Source organism: Chrysemys picta, chromosome 22, assembly GCF_011386835.1.
Source record: "Chrysemys picta bellii isolate R12L10 chromosome 22, ASM1138683v2, whole genome shotgun sequence".
NCBI classification, from domain to species: Eukaryota; Metazoa; Chordata; order Testudines; family Emydidae; genus Chrysemys; species Chrysemys picta.
The window spans coordinates 19,032,392-19,055,017 of NC_088812.1; the positions used below are offsets into that span (position 1 = coordinate 19,032,392).

The 22,626-nt window shown below is 47.2% G+C and overlaps 1 protein-coding gene across 1 annotated transcript in view; it reads left to right on the forward strand.

Moving 5' to 3' along the window:
- The first annotated feature begins 13,037 nt into the window (after positions 1–13,037).
- LOC135977030 (olfactory receptor 5AR1-like) overlaps positions 13,038–22,626 on the forward strand; it is a 127,333-nt gene continuing 117,744 nt past the window's right edge. Inside the window, exon 1 of the mRNA XM_065575613.1 lies at positions 13,038–13,956. Within this exon, the coding sequence (XP_065431685.1) occupies positions 13,069–13,956 (888 nt within the window). The 5' untranslated portion in view covers positions 13,038–13,068. The remainder of the gene's footprint in view (positions 13,957–22,626) is intronic.

A 22,626-nucleotide genomic window follows, 5' to 3' on the forward strand; every position in this document is an offset into this window, starting at 1 on the left:
CTGTTCCACTTTGTATGAATAATAAAGGATTCATTGGGACAGAGAGAGAGAAAGTCTATCTCGATAGCCCAGTGGTTGTAAGCCTGATCTGGGACGTGAGACCCAGGTCCAAGTGCCTGATTTGGAACGGGGTCTTGAATCTGAGTCTCCCTCATGTGCCAGTATGAACCACATGGGGGAACAAAACAAACAAAAAAATAGAAGCCAAGCAGCTGACTCTAATGATCTACTCCTTCTGGTGGCTGTTGTGAGTAGAAGGAGTCTGGGGACTATATAAGCCAGACCTAACTCAGTCCAGAAGAGTTAGGAGTAGAGGCAACGCCTAAGTAGACTGATGGAGTGCTAAGGAGGGGAAAATAAAGCAGCTCTCAAAAGGGGAAGAAGGAGGGGGGAATATTGAGTTTGGGGAGTGTTGGGCATGGACTCAGGACCAGCGTCCACAAGAAAGTGTGGGTTTTCCTAGAGGGAAGAGCGCTATGGGGAATGGCGCTACACATGATGGACATAGAATCATATAAGATTGGGGTTGGAAGAGACCTTAGGAGATCAGCGAGTCCATCCCGCCTGCTTGAACCCCAACTAAATCATCCCAGCCAGGGCTTTATCAAGCCAGGCCGTAAAAACCTCTAAGGATGGGGATTCACCACCTCCCTAGGTAACCCATTCCTGTGCTTCACCACCCTCCTAGTGAAATAATGTTTCCTAATATCCAACCTAGACCTCCCGCACTGCAACTTGAGACCGTTGCCCCTTGTTCTGTCATCTGTTACTACTGAAAACAGCCAAGCTCCATCCTCTTTGGACTTGGATGATGACAAACTGATGCACCCCTTTCTAGAAATGTTACTGCATTCTCCCCAGCATCCTTTCTCCCCCAACCTTTTCTGTGGTGGTCAAGTCATCCTGACCCACTAGGCAATTGCTTGGTGGCATTCTGAGTGGTGGTATCTGGGGCTTAGTTGGAGGGCTAAGTCACATTAGTGACGGTCAGCTGGTCTCCCTGGAGCTGTTGAAAATCCACCAGTTCATCCCTTATCCTAGATGAGTACCGTAACCACTGGGCTACTGGCTATTCATGGGTTGGGCTTCTCTATCTCTCATTTTCGGTGAAGTTTTTCCAGAAGACCAGGTTTCATCCCAATATAGAATGGGAAAATATTTTGAAATCTTGAAAATGTTCAGGGGATGGGAAAACCTTTCCCTACCTATGTCTACTCTGTACCCACTACCATAGGGATTGAGGAATACCCAAGCTGAAATCACACCTTGGAATGGCGCATAGATAGACCCAATCAGAAAAAAACCCTATTTTTAGAACCTGTTACAGTTCTTACGTTAGCTATCACTAATGGTCACCTCAATGTATTATTGCCCTTTGATGCCAGTGACTCTATAAAGTTGAGCAGAGCTTTCCATTTAATATCTAGCCTTCAGGAAGAAAAAAGACATTCAGTGACCTGAATGTCTCTACAGGTACATACTATCCCTGCAACACCTTTCTGCTGGGGATTCCCAGCGTGGGACACAGAGCCTTCGTAGGACCCTTGCTCTGAGTTTCAGTGGTGCCAAGTGCCATCAACTCCCACTGACATTGTTGGAAGCCGGAAGAGAAAACCAGTGTAAATGAAAACATCCTACACCATTCGTTATTGTCTATACATTTACAAGAGATGATTTCCCTCCTTTCCAAACTAATCTGATTAACAACAGAGAGAGTGTGTGGGAGAGACAGGGATGGCAAAGGCCTGGGCCCTAAGGGATATTTCTGGCATGGGAACGATTCAGATTTGGACAATCTCTCATATTGTGATGGAATCTCTGCATGTATTTAATTGAATGCAAAACAGTGCACAGTGTGCTGTGTTTCTGTGCAGAGACTGTGCACTAGCTCTAGGGGGAAGTGTGTGTATAACCCATAGTACATTCCCCAAGACACACTATTTCACGGGAGCAGTGAGAGTTGTTACAAGGAATCGACACCTGGTCTCTTTTTGGCTCCTGTTTACTTGCAAATTTAGATTTTCCCCCGCTCATACCAATGTGACACAGTTGATTTTTCTGGGATTCATGGATCACCCAGAGCTGCAGATCCCACTCTTCATGTTGTTCCTACCAAGCTATGTTATCATCCTGGTAGGGAATCTTGGGATGATTGTTTTCATCAGGATTTACTCCCATCTTCACACCCCTATGTGCTTCTTCCTCTGTAATCTGTCCATTGTAGATATTGGTTATTCCTCTGTCATTGCATCTAGGATGTGCATGAGTTCTGTAGCAGAGAGTAATAGAATCATTTCATTCACTGACTGTGCTGTGCATTTTTTCTTTGTCTGTGTCTTTGTGACCAGTGAATGATGCCTTCTGGCCACCATGGCCTCTGACCGCTTCACAGTCATCTGTAACCCACTGCTCTAGAGGGTCATCATGTCCAGGAAACTGTGCACTGATAGTTGTTGTGTCTTTGTGAATTCAACTGCCCAAACAATTTGTATATTCAGCTTGTCTTTCTGTCACCCCAGTGTCAGCAATAATTTCTTCTGTGACATCCCCATCCTTAACCTGTCCTGCTCTGACATACACCACACAGATGTTATTCATTTCACCTTGTCGACTATATTTGTCATGATTACTATCCTAGCTGTTCTAGTCTCTTATATGTACATCCTCATAGCCATCTGTGGTCAGATGTTGGCTGGGTGTGTGTTCTTTCAGTGTGCTGTCCTAGCTCTGTGCAGATAGTGGAAACAGAAGACCTCAATTAAACAGCCCAATAAATCCACAGATTTGATTTTCAGCAAAGGCACCCGGCCAGGTTTACTGTCAACAAAGCCTGGTAATAGCGCCTGGATGGAGAGTAAGACATGTATGCTCGTGACAATGGACGCAGCTCAGTCAGTGGCATGACTTTCCACTGCTCCCTAGGCTGGCCAAAGACACTCCCTCTGAGATACAACTTTATACACCAATACAAACAAGTTACGTATTGCCCCTGACATATCAGAGTGACACCCTCTGACGTATTAGGGTGCCACCCATTGATGGATCCAAGGGCTGCCCATTACCTTGTACATGTTGGTTTGATTAAAACATCTCTATCCATCATGATATAATCCTGACCTTATCCTTAAGATGGGTCAGCATGTTCCTGTTATCTCTGGGGAATATGTTTGGTATCAAGGTGTTCTGATGCCATCTTTCTGGAATGTGTTGGTGTATATATTTCTGTGCCTAGCACTACTTAAGCATGTGTGTTTCTGCAATGTCAGCCCTGTTCTTGCCAGATTTTGTGAACGGGGCCTGCCTCTTGCTCACAGCTTGGCTTTGCTTTATAGCTGCAAAGTTTTGATTACTTTAGCTCAGGCCTCAGGCCTCTGATACACGACCTTATGTTTTAGGCCATCTTCTTACTACACCATCCTGAAGATCCACTCTGTTAAGGGAGACTCAGCCCTTTCTGTACCTGTGCCTCTCATCTGACAGCTGTCACTACCTTCTACAGTACTCTGATTTTATGTATTTATGACCCGGTTCTGGCTACACCTTGGACCAAGACAACATCATCTCCGTGTTCCCCCTGATCTACAGCCTGAGAAACAAGGAGGTGAAGGACGCCATTAGAAAGATGATCTACAGGAAGATATTTTCTCAATAAATATCATTACTGATTTTTTAAAAAAAATCAATAAACAGCTCTGAAAGAAGGGCAAGTTCTCTGTGTCACCATCCTGATTTCTCTGATTGCACCAAAAATGATGGTGCATAATGCGGGCTCATTAATACTGGCAATTGCAATAGGAACATAGGACAGGAAGTGACAACCCCCCCCCCCCCCCCCCGCCAGGTCACTGAGTCCAGTCTACTGCTGTTGCAGGCAGCAACATGATAAAATCCCATTCATAAACTTATTCAGCTCCACTTCAAATCTAGTTAGGTTGTATAACTCCACTAGCTGTAGAGGGAGGTTGTTCCTGAACGTCACTCCTCTGATGGTTCGAAACCTTCTTCCACTTTCCAGACTAACTTTATTCATGGCCATTTTATACCCATAAATAAGAAACAGGCCAGGGCTAGCTGACCCTGGTTTCAATCCACCGACCACTGGGTTATTATGGGAGTCGCACATTTCCAGCATTCTACTGAGAGGGTGTCTGCAGTTTATTGTAATCAGTAAGGCCAGACCGCAAGAGATTCTGTTTGTCAATCACAGGCCTCTTATACTTGATTTAAAGGTGAATTGCAGTTACCATTAGTGCTTTAGGTTGGGTGCCCTCTGTAGATTGAAACTCAAGTAAAAGGATGCTGAAATCATACAAATACCTGAGCTGTTCTGAAATTGCATCTCAATAGAGGACACTGTTAAATATACAGGTCCATACATTTTATATTCTCTCTCATTAGACTGTGCTCAACTCCCAGTGTGCTAAGATCACAGAATCTCCATTCCAGCACTACTGTTACAGAATTTTAAGGAGGCCAGGACTGCAGAGAACAGCACATCTCAATCATGTGGGATCAGAGAGAGAACTCAGGGCCTAGTATGTGGAAAATATTTCCATGAAACTCGCAGATCATGTGAAATTCACTCTGATTCCAGTGCAGACTCAGATATGGGCTTATAAAAAGTATAAAAAGTCAAGGAGGGTAATGGACAAAGTTGACAATGCAGATGATTCTTAGGGAGAACTGATTAAACAATGTCAGAATAACCACTGCATGGGCCTCTGACAAGATGCCAAGATGGAAACAGCCCATCGCCTAATATACCATTGTTTTCATTCTCCAATTGGTGGAGACTGAATTGTCTATAGAAGGTAGATCAAGAACATCTCTTCTCCGGTCTCATAACACAAGAACAGGAGAAAAATCAATCAAATTAAAAGTTAGGAAATTCAAAATCAAGACAAGTCCATTTTCACAAAATGTATGATTATTCTAGGGAACTCATTGCCACAAGAAGTAATTGTGGTCAAGAATTTAGTGAGGTTCAAAAAGGGATAGGGTATTGATATGCATATGCAGAATATCAAGAGTTATAAAAAGAAAATATTTTTGGGAGAGAGATTAAATCTCATGCTTGAAGGTTTAAACTAATCTTTAACTATTGGAGATTAGGAGGAGACCTAATGTTGGGGGCAGATTCTCCCACATCTGCCTTCTGTGAGGCTCTAACACTTTCCTTAGAAGCATCTGGTATAAGCCACTGTCATAGACAGGCTATTAGATTAGATAGACCTTGTGTCTGATCCTGTCTGGCAATTCCTATGTTTCTGAGACAGAGGGGAACTCTTAACTTCTACAGGTTAGTTCAGTCATGGAACAAGAGTCTGCCCCAGAACTTCCCCACACTCTGCAGGGTTATGATTAGGAAGCTGTGACCATAAGACAATTCACACTTGCCCCTGTGGATGGGGACCCCGGTCGTCGGCGGGCAGGATCAAACCTAGGACCTCTGCAGCTTAGTGCATGAGCCTCTACCACATGAGCTAAAAGCCACATGGCTCTTAATTAAGGCTGTAGGGCACACTCATTAATCTCTCTCTAAGTGGTCTCAGGGCCACCAGATGGGACAGAGCACCACACCCAGGAGGTGTGTGGGTTACGTATCTACACCAGGTTACAAGTTAAGGACATGATCTGCCAACGAGCCAGACCGCTGCCCCAATAAGGGGCTTGTGCCCGTATGTCATTTATGTGCTTTGGGAAATCCTATCAGCATAAGGGCCAGATCCTCTTCTTGTATAAATGTATGAAGCTCCACTGGCTTCAGTGGAATGACACCAATTTTGACCAGTTATGGTTCTGATCCAATGACTTCAGTAGAGCTCCACCTATTTACTAAAGCTGGGGGTCTCACCCATTAGCGCCAATGGACCTAATGCTGATTTTCACCTGCTGGGGAACTGGCCCCGTGGATTGCAATGTAGTGATGCTAGCTTACATGGACTGGAGCTGGAGCACAATTCATTTCAGTGGAGCAAAGATGATTTACACCCGCTGGAGATACAGCCACCTGGATGGACGTGGCACTCCATCGAGTTACGTTAGCTGGGGTTTCTGGCCCATTGACATCAGTGGAGTGATGCTGATTCACACTGGCCAATTGTGTTTCATGTAACCATCAGTTTTGACACTGATTTATCTTAATGTTGCATTGACATAAAACACACTGAGGACTGCACTGTTTTTTCCAGATTAAATAGGAGATTCTGGTTATTTCCCTAATATCGTTTTTTGCCTTTTTAATGGCAGATTTTGATACCCTTACCCACAACTTTTCAGCAGGTAGCCCTGTGGAAGTCAATGAGACCAATCTCAGAGTAAGAGGCTATTCAGTGAAAGGACATCAGAATCGAGCCTATAGTTTCGAGATGCCCTAACATATTGCTATGTATCGGATAAAGCCCCTTCTTGTCTTTCTTGTGTGCATTAGAATTCTTTTTAGTTTATTTGGAACCTAAGTCTATCTTGCACTGAGTAGTACTTGATCTCATTGAGGCTACTGGTATGAGTAAGTACCAGTCAATGTGAGCAAGGATCATAGACTCACACCTGCAGTGTCCTGGTTTGATTTGTCATGACTTTGGACACAATGGGCCAAATGTAGCCCTGGCACAAAAGAATGATGCCAGAGATGAATTTGGCCTGAAAGTGAAGATATTGAAAGGGGAAAAAAGGGAAAGAGAGTAAATGCTATTGTCCAGCACTGGTTATGCAGGTAATGTTCATGTTGACATAATTCCCCAAAGTTAGGAGAACTTTGTAGAAAGCATCCATTATTATGGATTATAATAAACAGCTGTGGGCCTCATTAAAACATTGTTTTTTGAGCAATTCTGTCATTATCTAATTAGGCAAGAAAACGTATTGGGAATAGTTAGGAAAACAACATATGACTCATTACACAGATATAATGTCAGTTTTAACACTTGCTCTACCAGAGTAATGAATAAGTAAACATATTTGTAGTTTAACTGGAGTTAAGAAATTAGCCGAGACAGTTTGTACGGGGGCACCTTCTCCCGGAGAACAGCCGTGTATAAAAAAATATCTGCCCCTTCTCATTAAAATCCATCTGAAAAAACAATACCAGCCCCCTTGTCATTCATTAAGGGCCTGAGCATTGACCATTGGACTCAATGGAGTCTTTCCATAGACTCCAGGGCATATTAGTTCAGTACCATAGATCCCAGTCCTGGGCATTCTTATGTGAGTGCTTCAATTTACGCATGTGAGTAATCCCTTTGACGTCAATTGGATTACTCGCATGAGTAAAATTAAGCACATGCACATGTGTTTGCAGGATTAGGGAACTTGGAAAGCACAAGCAAGGTGGTCAACACAAATGCTTCAAAGACAACCTAGAACAGAATCTCAACTCATGTAACATAAATATAGATAAGTTTGACGACACAGCCAAGGAGAGACCTGAAAGGACAACAACTATCAAACAGTTTGAGAAAAACGCACAAGAAAAACTGATTGAAAAAATGGTCAAGCATCATGCCAAGTCTTCATCGGGAGCCTGCATATTTCTAAGTGACATCCAGAAAATCTTGCTCCTTGCAAATTGGGCTTTACAGCCACAAGGGAGCATACGAGATGCCATGATGGCATTGCTGGATACAATGGACGGCCATACAGTCTCTCCCCAGATGTGTTCAAAGATGATGTTCACAGAATTTTGGGTCAGAGAACGTTAAGACGTTTCAGCTACACCCACAAAGGCACGTCAGGTCACTAATTGCCATTTGAGATGTATAAGTCCAACATTTAGGTGCTACTGAGGCTCAAAGGCACAAAAGGGCTGTTAGATTCCTAGTTCCCACAGATGCTCATTGGGAGCTGAGTGCTTAACTCACCTTTGTGCTTTGGGAATACCCCTCCTTTGGCTACGTCTACACTTCCGTGCACACCTGGATAGCTGACTGTGTACTCGCTCCTGCATATTCCTCAGACCTGCGTGTAGTGTCCACATATACTGTGCTGGAGAGCGGTAAAACCCTGTGTAGACCACATACCTGCATCCACACTGCCACTTTTGTTCTGCCAGAGCAGCGCTACCACTTCAGAGGCAGTATCCCAGGGTTCTGTGCCTCACAGGAGACACTCTAGGAACTGCCTTTCTGAGTGCAGTTGCCACGGCCCATCCCTTTTACGCATTTGCCCATGGCAGTACCCGCTCATCTCTCCCTCTGGCCACACTGGGTGGAAGACATGGAATGATGGTGGTTCTGCTCCAGCTCCTTGTTAGCAGGTTTTCTCTTCACCCTCTCACTCCCCCGGTTCTCGTTATGCAGACAGAAAGCTGACCAGAAGTCCAAAGTGCAGATAATGCAATGTTTATTGGGTTTAGTTTCCAGCAAACATGTCCCATAACTCTGAGGTCACAGAACCTTGTTTCCCAGTGTCCTGTTCCCCACCTCCTCGGTAGGTATAATGATACCTGCAATGCACGCCCACCGTCCCACCCCTTACAACTTATGGTCACGCTCCGTTTCGGAGGGTCATGAGTCTGGGGGTCTTCATCCCACCCCTTTTGTGCCCCAGGGGAGGGGTAAGGAGTGAGGTTTGCTACAGTCAGGGGCAGGCATTTCTCTGGCCTTTTAGTGTTTTACCTCCCCCCAATCACCCTTTGCCCCTCCCAACTGGTTGCTTGACCTTGCCTTGCGATAGGAGTTGAGGAAGTCTTCAAATGTACGCTCATATATTACACTCCCACCATGCCCAGTAACACTTTTACTGCTCTTATCTGTTCCCATTATACGAACAAACCCATCTGGCTTAGGCAAAAGCAGCATACACAGTGTCTGCCTTTGTCCATAGTAAGGGTCCCTTTATTCACACATATTAGTAAGAGCGTGTGTGTGTGTGTGTGTGTGCGTGTGTGTGTGTGTGTATATATAAATCAAACAGGCAAGCAAAACTTAAAATACTATCTCAGGTGAAATTACAAGCCAGTATCCTACATTGGCACTCGCACTCCTAACACTCCTTCTTGAGGGACGAGTGTTCATGTGGTGGGATGGGCAATTAGCAAGATGCTGGGTGGAATCTGGACAGAACTTTCTGACATGACGAAGATGGCTGACCATGATGGGTGACTGACAAGCTCCTCTGGCCCCATGGAACAGATATGGTGACTGCCGGTATTGCCAAGATATGCCCATGGATGGACTGCCACTTCTGGTCCAGGAGAACCAGCATGGTGTCGTGAGATTGCATGATTTTTGAAAACTGGGATGATTAACGATGACTTCAGAATGTGTGATGAGATCACCCCAACCCTCGAGTGCCACAAACCTTGATTTAGGAAAGCCAGGCCAGTGCCAAAGCGAATGGTTATTGCCCTGGGGAAGCTGGTACTACCTGACCAGCTCAGACAACTTTTTCAGTTCCGAGGAAGGACTGGAGGCTAATAATGGTAAGATCCAGGTAGTACTGTTTTTTTTAATATAAATATTTACATTGCCTCCCGGGGGTGGTGGGAAAGGGGTTTGGTTCCTTCCCGGGCCTGAGGAAGAGCTCTGTGTATGCTCAAAAGCTGGTCTCTCTCTCACCAACAGAAGTTGGTCCAATAAAAGCTATTACCTCACCCACCTTGTCTCTCTCAAGTTGAGAACGGGAAGCCTGCAAGGTGTACGAGTGAAAAATCAGTTATTGGCTAAGCTCTATTTATATGGCCCCATCACCAGAGTATCTCAGAAGCTTTAATATATTTATCCTCACAACATCCTTGTGAGGTAGGGAAGCGTTAATATCCCCAGTTTGCAGGAACAGAGAGACTAAGTGGTTTGCCCTACGTCACACAGGAAGACTGTGATGGAGAAAGGAAATGACCGTGTCTCCTGAGTATCAGGCTAGTGTGCAAGCCACTGGAGGGATTGTTCAGGTTCCTGCCTGAGAAAAATAGCTGGTTCACTTTGAAAAAAAGAGATAAAAGAATCACCAGGGAGTTTGCACAGGTTTTGTAGGCAACACAATTATGTGCAGTTATTCCCAGGGGACATGAAAGATGTTCTAATAATCCCACCTGTGCCTGGTCTCATGTTCAGACTCGGCAGTACTCCAAGGATTCTGTCCCAATATGCCACCAAAACAAATATAAACAACCCCTCCAACCTCCAAAAACAATCCCCTTTGGGATCAAGGCCATCAGACATCTCCCTCTTGTAGGTTTGTCATTTAAGCTCCAAAAGAGATGGTATAAATTTTCTCCTTTGGTTCCGACATGTGGATACAATTGTCATTTAGAGCTAATTCACGTGGAGATCAGACTCACTGAAATCAGAGTCCTGATTATCTGAACAGCACATTTATATTGTTTTTTTCTGTTGCAGAACAAGCAGTGACAAGGGAAATGATGCCCATGCCGCTTGCATTCTGAGAAAGGGAAGCGATTACTTAGGTAAGAATAACATATTGCAAAATAGAGGGCGTCTCAGAGTATTAAAACTTTTATTTCTATTTTTTTGAAAATGTATTTTGATTGTAAAGAAATGTGTCCAGTCGGCATATTTGCCACGTGTGTCTGGGGGAGATCAAGGATGTGGATTGTTTCATTAATTTTGGGCAGTGATGCGGTGCAGGTGATGGACTATTCTGGAGGTAGATATTCTAAGAACACTGGATCCTCAGCTGGTGTCAGTCAATGTAGATCCACGGAAGTCGATTCCCATTCATGCTACCTGAGCATCTGACCCATCATTCTTTATCCACAGCTGAATCAGCAACTCCCACTCCCCCCCGTCTAGTTCCTAGATTTATATCCTCTAGATGTGGGACTAGTCACGCTTGCAGACTGCTGAAAGAGGGGAGCAGTGTTTTAGGGAAACCTCCCATTGTCACAGCCAGTGCGTGTTCTGGTGCATGGCGTAGGAGATGCACTTTCAAAAGCCATCAGTCTAACTTCTTCGCCGTTGATATACAGCCTGAAAAACAATCTTTAGAAACACCAAAACTAGAGATGGTCAAAACAATGGATGGAGCAATTCTGTCAGAAAATGCACATTTGACAAAAAAATAACATTTTGCAGGAATGCGTTGATTTTGATTAAATTTTGGATGGGAACATGTCTAACCAAAATATGTTTTACTTTCTCATTTTGTTTTTATAATGTCAAAATGTTTTGCTCTGATAAGGTAAAAATGTTTCATTTTGAGTTTATCATATTGTTTTATTTCATATTTACTTTTATATTATATTAAAACTTTAATCGTTTATATTATATTAAATATCTTACATTACATTATTATTTTAATATTACTGAAAAAAATCAATATTATCAAAAATATCTTTTCAATGTTTCTGAATTGAAATTCTTGTTCGGAATTTCCGTTCCCGGGTAAAGTATGAAACATCAACATTTCATTCTTATTTGGAATGAAATCAAATTTCAAAATTTGGATATACCCCTGGAATGGAAATTTCCTTTTCTAATGAGCTCTAATTTAAACCAACAAAGAAAATGTGTAAGGCCAGATTCATCAAGGGACTTAGGCGTTGGAATGCTCAGTGTTATACTGCCTAACTTTTAGGTCCCTAGAAAATTTCCAGGATTCACAAAACCTGAGTTAGGACCCTGGGCTCCCTATGCCATGGGGGGAGGAGGAGGAGAGAAAGCTGACTAGGAATGGGGTCCACAAAAGCCAGCATGCTGAGTGGGGGGCTCGCCAATGGGAGAATGCCCTAAGCGCTGTCCCTCAGGAGTTCAGCACCTGAGTCCCGACTGCTTGTGATCGATGGCCAGGAGGACGGTCCTGTAGACCGGCACCTAAGCGGCTTCTTTTGAGAAATGCAAGGGAAGGAAGTGTCGGTGCTCATTCTGGCATCACCAACCTTCTAACGTTTATTCTGGTGGTAAGAGCAGTCATCCAGGGTGTGGGAAACCCAAGTTCCATCCCTCTCCCCCCTCCCGGCTTTGTGGGGATAAAACGTTTAAATGTTGGTCTCTCATCTCTCCAGAGAGTGCCCCAACCACTGGGCTATGGGGTATTCTGATGAGGGCTCCTTCAGTCTCTCTGAATGAAGCTGTTCCACTGCGTACGAATACTTAAACAGACAATTGGCCAAAAAGAGCGTGAGAACGATTCCATAGCCTGATAGGTCGGGGCCCCGGTATAAGGAGCGGAACAGGAGAAATAGGGTAAAATTTTAGGAGGGAGTTAATTGTGTGTGACATCAGAAACTCTGAAGTACAAACAAGGGGCCAGGCTACTGGTACACATACTCTAGAAGCTCATCGTGTAACTCTGGCAACTCAGTATGGTGAATACGGATCCCTTTCCTACAATTCTGCCTGCCTGCCACGTACCTTATTGTATGAAACCTGTATAGCCTGGCCCCATAAATGAAAGTGGACAAGCACCTATGTCCTATATCCTCACCTTAATAGCTTGCTGTACAAAGAGTACCATTGACCAGGGGTGGAATTAATCAACCTGGGTAACTGTATTTGAATCTAGTCATAATAAATTATATTGTAATAAGACAGCACTGGGTGAGCTCTTGGCAGTAAGCACTGAATTTGGGACTTCTATCTAGTAGAATGATTTCAGAGTGGTAGCTGTGTTAGTCTGTATCAGCAAAAAGAACAAGGAGTACTTGTGGCACCTTATCTCAAATAAATGTGTTAGTCTATAAGGTGCCACAGGTACTCCTCATTCTTTTTGCTATCTAGTAGAATATAAGCCTCTACTGCCCGATCATTCATTAGCCATCCCTCGATTTGAGGAGGATCTCTACCATGGATTTACATATGGGTCCTGAGATAACTCAGGAATCCAATCCTGGAACCACAAATCTGCCCACAGTTGGTACAGACATTTCGTGGCCGGCCAGCTCTCTGCTGGGAGAAAGTTCTTTCTTTTTCCTACCGCCTGAGCTAAGAGACCCATGGCTGTTAGTTCAAAACCCATAATGGAGTCTTAAACCTCTGTTAGATCTCACCAGAGAACCACATGGTATATGATCAGAATGACCCCAAGGAATTGATACTGAGCCTTTATTTGTCTCTTCTTTCCATGTAATGCTCGCTTTCTCCCTTGTGGGGAACAGCACATCTGGGATAAATGTTGAAGGGGAATCACACCACCGTGACGGAGTTCATCTTGTTGGGATTCACGGACAACCAGCACCTGAGAGTCATGCTCTTTGTGGTGTTTCTGTTGATCTACCTGCTCATCCTGGTGGGGAATCTCGGGATGGTCACTTTAGTCAGGATTGAGTCCCGGCTTCACACCCCCATGTACTTTTTCCTCAGTAACCTGGCCCTCTTAGATGTGGGATACTCCACCGTCATCGCTCCCCAGACACTGATGGCCTTTGCAGTGGAGAGCAAAGCAATTACATTCACTGGGTGCGCTCTGCAGTTCTACTTCTTCTGCATTGCTGTGTCCTGTGAGTGCTGCCTGTTGGGGGTGATGGCGTATGATCGCTTCACAGCCATCTGCAGCCCACTGCTGTACACCGTCATCATGTCCAAGCGGTTCTGCGTGCTGCTGGTGCTGGGGTCGTACCTAGCCAGCTGGGTAAATGCAACAGTTCAGACTCTATTTATATTCTGTTTGTCCTTCTGTGGATCAAACATCATCAATCATTTCTTCTGTGATGTGCCCCCCATCCTGAAACTGGCCTGCTCTGACACCCACATCACAGACATTGTTCACTTCACCTTTTCTATTGTAATTATAACATCTACTCTCCTGACCATTGTCATCTCCTATGTGTACATTGTGGTTGCTATTCTAAGGATCAGCTCCACTGAGGGCAGGCGCAAAGCCTTCTCCACCTGCACCTCCCACCTGATGACCGTCACCATCTTCTACGGAACGGTCATTTTTATGTATTTGCGGCCCAGTTCAAAGTACTCCATGGACCAGGACAAAATCATCTCTGTGTTTTATACCCTGTTGATCCCCATGCTGAACCCCCTGATCTACAGCCTGAGGAACAAGGAGGTGAAAGAGGCTTTTAGGAGGATGATAGGAAGGTTTTGTTTCTCAGTGAATGTAAAGGTGGAGACTTTATTTTGAATAAATAAATGGGAGTAAGATGGAGGAGTCACTTCTCTGTGTCATTATCTTGAGTTCTGTGAATCACCAAATTTGTTTGTGTTGCATCAAAAGACACTAACGGTCAGATTTTCCAAACAGTTCTGCATCCACCCACCAGTTACTAGTTCAGCACTTCAGCAAGTCGTCCAATTTTCCAAAGTGCTCAGCTGCCAGTCAGGGCCTTAAATTCAGAGCCCAGAATCATTGATCTCAATGGTAACTGCTCGATGCTGAGCACTGGGGCAGATCTGGCTCCTTCATGAGGGTCCTAACTGGTGTAGTAGGAAGAGAGCCTGAAACAAGAGGCCCAGTATGGGGCCTGCAGCCTGAGCAAGAGTTGCGGCTAGAAGCAAGCACTGCTCACAGGTGCAGCATAACTCCGCCAGCCTCTCGGTCAGACTGTGCGTGTGTGTGGAAAAGTACAGCCACTGGCAGGAAAGGAGCTGAGGCTGCAAAGCAAACACCGCTAGGCTGGAATCACAGGCTCCTGTACTTAGCACTAGGAGCACCTGGGACATCAAGCGCTAGAACATCCTGACACCAGAGAGAGAACCAGAAGAGGAGGTTACTCACCCTGTGCAGTAACTGACGTTCTTCGAGATGAGTGTCCCTGTGGGTGCTCCACTACAGGTGCTGGTGCGTCCCTGCGCCTTCGCCCGGAGATTTTTACAGCAGTGCTCATAGCGGCCACGCATGCTCAGAATCTGCCCCCCCGCTGTGACTCTAGGGTAATAGAACGCATGCGTGGCCGGTCTCCTCAGTTCCTTCTCTACCACGGAGGCCCCCCAACTCCGAAGTAGAGGGGAGGAGGGTGGGTAGTGGAGCACCCACAGGGACACTCATCTCGAAGAACGTCAGTTACTGCACAGGGTGAGTAACCTCCTCTTCTTCTTCGAGAGATGTCCCTGTGGGTGCTCCACTACAGGTGACTTAAAAGCAGTGTATCCTAAGGAGGTAGGGACTTCGGATCTGGTAGGAACGCCGTCGAGAGTACCGCCCTGCCCAAGCGTATGTCAGATAAAGGGCCTTGAATAAGGGCATAGTGTTTAGCAAAAGTATGGTCAGATGACCAAGTGGCTGCTTTACAAATGTCAGCCAAGGGGACTTTGCGTAAGAACGCGATGGAGGCAGCCAGAGATCTAGTGGAGTGTGTTCTAATGCCATCTGGAGGTGCAACCCCTTTCATCTGATAGCACAGTCGGATGCACTGGGAGATCCAGTTCGAGAGTCTCTGGGTAGAAATAGGCATGCCCTTGGAGCGCTCTGCAATAGAGACAAAAAGTCTAGAGGAGTTTCTAAAGGGTTTGGTTCTATCCAAATAGAATGACAAGGCTCTGCGAACATCTAGTGTATGCATTGAGGCTTCAAAGGAGTTTGCATGTGGTTTCGGGAAAAAAGTCGGGAGGTGTATGGGTTCATTAATATGGAATGATGAGTGTACCTTCGGAAGAAATTTGGGATGCAATCTGAGGGTAACCTTGTCTTTAAAAAATATCGTATATGGTGGATGAGCCATGAGAGCTGCCATTTCTCCTGCCCGTCTGGCAGAAGTAATTGCCACTAGAAACGCAGTTTTCATGGAGGGGTGTAAAAGGGAGCACGTGGCTAGGGGTTCGAAGGGTTGTTGAGTTAGGGCAGACAGTACCAGATGAAGGTCCCATGGGGTGGTTGGTTGTTTAATGTCTGGATATAAGGTTTGTAGGCCCTTGAGGAAACGCTTCGTAGTAGCGTGAGCAAAGACAGACATATCATCAATTCTGTCGTGGAAAGTTGTAATAGCAGCTAAATGGACCCTGATGGAGCTGAAAGAAAGGCCGGCTCGCTTAAGGCCCAAGAGATAGTCCAATATAAGCGGAAGAGGTACCGAGGTAGGAGAAAGGTGTTTGGCAGAACACCAATGTGTGAATCGTTTCCACTTTTGAAGATAGGTCTTGCGAGTAGATTGCGTTCTGCTATGTAGGAGCACCTCCTGAACTTGTTCGGAGCAATCTAATTCGCGTTGGGAGAACCACGTAGGAACCAGGCCTTGAGGTGAAGCATGGACAGGTTGGGGTGGAGAAAACGACCGTGCTGTTGAGATAGAAGGTTCGGAATAAGCGGCAGGGAGACTGGTGGTTGGATTGACATTCTGGTGAGGAAGGGAAACCATGGTTGTCTGGGCCACGATGGGGCAATGAGGATCACCTTGGCTCGATCCGTTCGTATTTTTATCAGGACCCTGTTGAGAACTGGTATCGGGGGAAACGCATAGAATAGGTTTCGGTGCCATGAGATCATGAATGCGTCCCCCAGGGAACGTTTGCCCAGTCCTGCTCTGGAGCAGAAATTGAGACATTTCTTGTTCTTTGCAGTTGCAAAGAGGTCTATTGTAGGGTAGCCCCAGATGCTGAATACCTCGTGAATGGTTTTGTCGTCTATCTCCCACTCGTGGTCCCATGGGAAGCGTCTGCTCAGTTCGTCCGCTGTGGTGTTCATGATCCCGGGAAGATAAGCAGCTGATACCCGGATGTTGTTCAGAATGCACCAATTCCAGAGCTTCATCGCCTCTGTGCACAGCGAATGGGAACGAGCTCCGCCCTGCCTGTTTACGTAAAACATGCAAGCAATGTTGTCCGTCATTATGCGTACGTGATGGTGTTTGATTAGTGGCAGGAAGTGACGGCACGCGTTGCGAATGGCTCGAAGTTCTAGTACATTTATGTGCAGGGAGGTCTCGGTTGGTGACCATAGTCCCTGTACTGTGTGATGAGACATATGTGCACCCCACCCTGTCATAGATGCATCGGTGGTCAGAATGCGTGATGGAGCCTGTTGAAGAAACGGGACTCCAGAACAAAGGTTGGAGTGGACGGTCCACCAACGTAGCGAGCCTTTGACTGGAGTAGGCAGGGAGAGAGTCTTGTTTAAAGAATGCACATTCGGTTTGTAAACCGTTGCCAACCACGCTTGGAAGCACCTCATGTGCAGGCGTGCATTCTGGACGACAAAAGTGCACGAGGCCATGTGACCTAGTAGTTGTAGGCAGTCTCGGGCAGTTACCTGAGGGCTGTTGCGAATAGTTGTGGTCAGTTGTTTTATGGAATTGTAGCGATCGGGTGGGAGCGATGCCAGCCCGGTCCGAGAGTCGAGGTCTGCGCCTATGAACTGAAGGTGCTGGGTGGGGCGTAATGTGGATTTGTCTCTGTTTATTTGTAGGCCGAGAGAAAGAAAACACTCGACTGTGAGTCGTGTGAACCGGAGCGCCTCGTCGAATGTTGACGCTTTGAGGAGGCAATCGTCGAGGTACGGAAATATTATTACCCCTTGTCTCCTGAGGTAAGCAGTGACTACAGCTAGAAGTTTGGAAAAAGCACGGGGGGCTGTAGATAGTCCGAAGGGGAGTACCCTGTATTGGAAATGTGTGGAACCAAGGGTAAACCGGAGGAAACGTCTGTGGGCCGGATGTATAGTGACGTGGAAATAGGCATCTTGTAGGTCGAGGGCAGAAAACCAGTCGCCCTGCTCCAGCGCTGGGATTATGGTATTGAGGGTCACCATCTTGAACTTTTGTTTTTTTGATGAATCTGTTGAGCCGCCTGAGATCGAGGATTGGTCGCCATCCCCCATTTTTCTTCTCCGTTAAGAAATAATGGGAGTAAAAACCCTTCCCTCTGTGTTGCTCTGGCACGACTTCTACTGCTCCCAGATGAAGGAGATGTTGCACTTCTTGGAGGAGTAGCTGCTCGTGAGAAGGGTCCCTGAAGAGGGACGGGGAGGGTGGGTGGGTGGGAGGTAAGGAGAGGAACGGGATGACGTATCCAATTGTAACTACCTCTAAGACCCACTTGTCGGAGGTAATGCTCCTCCATTGTTGGAAAAAAGGTCGTAGGCGGTGTCCAAAGATTGGTGTGTCGGCTGGAGTGAGGGCATTGCTTCCTAAACCCTCGACCAAGTTTTCAAATCTGCCTATTAGCTGATGGGGGTTGAGGCGCCCCTGTAGAGTTTGGGCGACGTCGCTGGAATCTTGGTCGTGGACGTTGCGGCTGTTGCTGTTCCTGCGGTCTATGGGAAGGTTGTGTAAATGCGGGATAACGTGGCCGGTGGTATGGTTGGTATCGATATTGTCGTCTCCTTGCCGTAGGTGTCTGGAGACCTAAAGACCGGAGGGTTGTTCTGGAGTCTTTCATTGAATGAAGCACTTCATTCGTGTTAGAAGCAAAAAGTTTGTCACCGTCGAAGGGAAGATCTTCAATCGTGTTCTGAACTTCTCGAGGAAAAAAGGAAGAGGAGAGCCATGAGCCCCGTCGCATGACTATCGCTGTAGCGGTAGATCTTGCCGCTGTGTTGGCTACATCGAGGGCTGCTTGGAGAGCGGTGCGTGAAATGGCTTGGCCCTCAGAAACTATAGCTCTGAACTGTTGTTTTCTTTGTTCTGGAATGTCATCAATAAAGTCCATTAAATTATTATAGTTTTTATGGTCGTATTTTGCCAGGACTGCGGTATAATTAGCTATGCGAAATTGGAGGGTGGAGGATGCATAGATCTTGCGACCAAACAGGTCCAGTCGTTTGCTATCCTTGTTAGGTGGGGCAGAACGAGAATACTGTTGTCTAGCCCTCTGGTTCGCAGCGTCTACTACCAATGAGTTTGGTGCTGGGTGAGTAAAAAGGAATTCAGAGTCCTTTGGAGAAATAAAATACTTCTTATCCGCTTGCTTGCAGGTAGGTAGGCTTGTCGCTGGAGTCTGCCAGATGGACTTAGCAGGTTCTAAAAGGGCTGCGTTAATTGGAAGTGCCACTCTGGAGGAAGAAGGGGGCTGTAGGATGTTCGTCAGCTCATGCTGTTGTTCGGGAACCACTTCCAGGTTAATGTTCAGGGCACTAGCAACTCTCTTAAAGAGGTCCTGGAATTTTGTATATTCATCAGAGGGAGTGGGGGGAAGGGGAAGTAACGCTTCCTCCGGTGCTAACTCCGGGTCTGTTGGACCGGGAGAAGGGCTAGGTTTATCCTGGGAGCGTGGCTGTGTTGCCAGGCGTCTCGTGTCACTAGCGTATGTATTAGGAGACGGCACTGGATCAGTGTTGCGCCTGGTCGAATGGCCACGGGGCATGTGTTCCCGAGGGTATGATGCCCATGGTGTCCAGTATTGCCATGGTGGTGGGTAGGGCATTGATGGTGCCATCCAGGGGTTCATCCCCCAAGGGGCATGGTCCTGAGAGTGGGATGAGGTAGTATTTCCATAGCCCTTAATGCTCTGGGTCCGGGGCTGGGAGTCATGATATGGGGAAAAAAACTCCCTGTGGATCTGCTTCCTCCTCACTGGAGGAAAACTGCTCAGATCCTGACTCAGGCATTGCCACAGAATATGCGTTCATGAGCGGAGACTGCAAGGTAGGTGACACTAGAAGATCAGCTGTCTGGGTAAAATGTGTGAAAGCAGCTCCTGCAGGAGATGAAAGCTGAGCCGATAGAGGCTGCTGCACAAGAGCATTCCTGCGATCGGGGCTTCTGGCTGTGATCTGAGTGTCAGAATGCCCCGCAGGCGTCGGTGCCGCGGTCGGTGCCGGGCGAGAAAAGTCGGGCTGCCCCGGGTGCGGTGTGCCGAGGAATGTCGGCACCGTCTCATTCGCGGTGCCGAACGGTGCCGTCACTGAGGCAGGCAACTGGAAGCCTGATGCCTCGGCACCGGAGCTTCTCGGCGGCGCTGAAGCCTCCGGCGGCTTTTGCGCTGTTCCGGAGGAGCCTGCCTCATGAAAAGTGCTGAGGCGAGGGATCACAGGCAGAGAAATCGTTGATCTGCCTGGAGAAATTGTATGCCTCCTAGCCCTGCCCGGTGAGGAAAAGTGCCCCTTCTTCGTAGACTTCTTTATCTTTTTTGAGGGGGGGGGGCTGTGTCGGGTAGCGGAGCCGGCTTCAATGCCTGGGTCTGAAACTGACCCGATAGATTTTTGAAGCAGGAGCAGTTTTAGTTTAAGCTCTCTGTCTTTGCGTGCCCTGGAGCTGAGTTTAGAGCAGTGGGCACATTTTTGGGGAATGTGACCTTCCCCCAAACATTTTATACATTTTGAGTGCCCGTCCGATGACGGGATAGCCTCCTTACAAGTAGCACAGCGCTTGAAACCGGTGGAGCCCGGCATAGCCGCGGCTGACAGGAAATTTTTTTTTTTTTTTTTTTTTTTTTTTAGGTAAACTGGGTAAGTAACTATTTAACCAGAAAAAACTGACAGAAAAATGGTTTCTAAAGGATAATTAAGGGAATAGTGAAGGAATCTCTAATGAGCCTGCTGAGCTCCGTCTCAGGCCGGGGACGGTTGAGAAGGAACTGAGGAGACCGGCCACGCATGCGTTCTATTACCCTAGAGTCACAGCGGGGGGGCAGATTCTGAGCATGCGTGGCCGCTATGAGCACTGCTGTAAAAATCTCCGGGCGAAGGCGCAGGGACGCACCAGCACCTGTAGTGGAGCACCCACAGGGACATCTCTCGAAGAAGAACCTGCTGACCTCCTAGGTGTCGTGACATGATAAATAGAGGCGTTTGTAGGCTTAGGTGATATCAGAGGGTGGTACATGACCTCATCAGAGGGCAACACATCAGGGGGCAGTACAAGCCCTATTGGTAGTAGGGTATAAATAATGATTACAATAAAGCAACTTGTTCGGCCCAGGGGATGCTGGCAGGTCCGTCCAGTGATTAAGCCAGCCGTTCCATTATATCGGAGTGCTCAAATTTGAAGGGTCTTGTAAGATACAGGATGCTTCTCATTGTGCTTCACTACAATAAACTGGGGCTCGGGTGCCTTCGTTGCTCAGCTAATCCATGGTTGTCGATTTCTTTGATTGTGGGGTGTTGTCTCGGTTACCTGCAGAAGCTGAGACGTACACACACAGGGGCACACACGCAGCCAAACAACATCTGTCAGCGCTCTGAACGAACACTGACCACAACTGTGAGCTGAGCAGTACTGAAAATCTGCTACCAATGGTGGTCACTGAACACTTTAGAAAATCTGGTTGTAACCACAGAATGGTCCCACTGAAAACCTTTCTTCTCTACTGAGAGATATTACCAGTTCCAGCACCATTCCCTGTACTAAGCCTCCAGAATATATCTCATCCCTAGGGCCCTACGAAACTCACAGTCCATTTTGGTAAATTTCACAGTCATAGCATTTTAAAAATCTTGACTGTCACGGTTTCAGATATTTTAAATTTCCCAGTGTTGTAACCATGGGGGTCCTGACCCAAAAGAGGGTCAGGGAGCAAAGCTATTGTAGGAGGGTCATGGTATTGCCACCTTTACTTCAGCACTGACTTCAGGGATGGGTGGCTGGAGACTGGTGGCTATTGGCCAAGAATCCAGCTCTGAAGGCCGTGTTGATGCCAGCAGTAGCGGAGAAGTAAGGGTGGCAATACCATACCCTGCCACCCTTCCTTCTCCACTGCTGCTGGCGGTGGTGCTGCCTTCTGGGCTAGGTGCCTGACCAGAAGCTGCCGCTCTCTGGTTTATAGGTTTATATTAGAGAATATTTTGGCTGTAACACAAGGGACCTGCAGGCCACATCCTGTATGTTGAGCTAAGACAAAGTTCTCATACATATGTTTGGGACCTTTCACCTAGATAGATGGTGATGAGCTAACGCATAAGGTCCATGTATGCCTGCGACCTTTACCATAGAGGATGCGTTAAAGCAGGTTGGCATAGGGCAGGGAGGATGCATCTAGAAGTACCCGTGGTGCATAGCGAACTCCCATCATCCCCCCCCCACACACACACTCACACACCGGGGAAGAGTTGGGGGAGCCCCAGCCAGGTCCCGATCCAAACTGGGACCTGGTCTGGAACCGTGGGGAATGGGATCGGGGTTGGGAGGTCCCAGAGCCCTCGTGGGAGGTGGCCAGACAGGAGCCGTCCGGGTCCAGGCTGGGGGAGGTGATGGGGGAGGCTGCTTGTCTGCACCGGAGGCCGGGGCTGCAGTGAAGCCCCGCTTGCCATTGGATTCACCCGGCTGGCTAGAGCGCGGTGGGGTGGGGAGTGCAGCGCCAGGCCAAGCCCACGTTTAGTCATCAGATGCAAGAAGAGCTTCTTAAAGGAGACACATCCTTTGTCCCCCCGGCCCAGCACTAAGGGGGTCTGCAACCATTTCCTCCTGGCTGGAGGAGGGCAGGGGCCCTGGGGGAGACACCAGGACAGGCTGAGAATGGCTAGCTCAGTCCTCGAGAAACGCCCCCATATGCCCCTCCAGTCCCCCGCGGCCAGCCCAGAAGCTGCCTGTTCCCTTACTTGTCCCCCTAGCCCAGCTCCCTCTGCCCTGACCATTGAAAAGACTCACCTGCCTGCAGTGGGGGAGGCGGGAGCCCGGCTGGGAGCTGCAGGAGCTGCACAAACTGGGAGCGAAACAGCTGATACGCGGCTTTGCACCAAACACTAATGATTTTCCGTGAGTGCTGCAGCCCTGGAGCACCCACGGAGTCGGCGCCGATGGGCGTGTGGGTTGCTCACTGGCATAGTTTTGCCGCAGGGTTTGAAGCTCGGAGACCGGGGCACATCTGGCTCCAGAAGTGGAGGACGCCCCCTAAACAAATGTGAGAATCC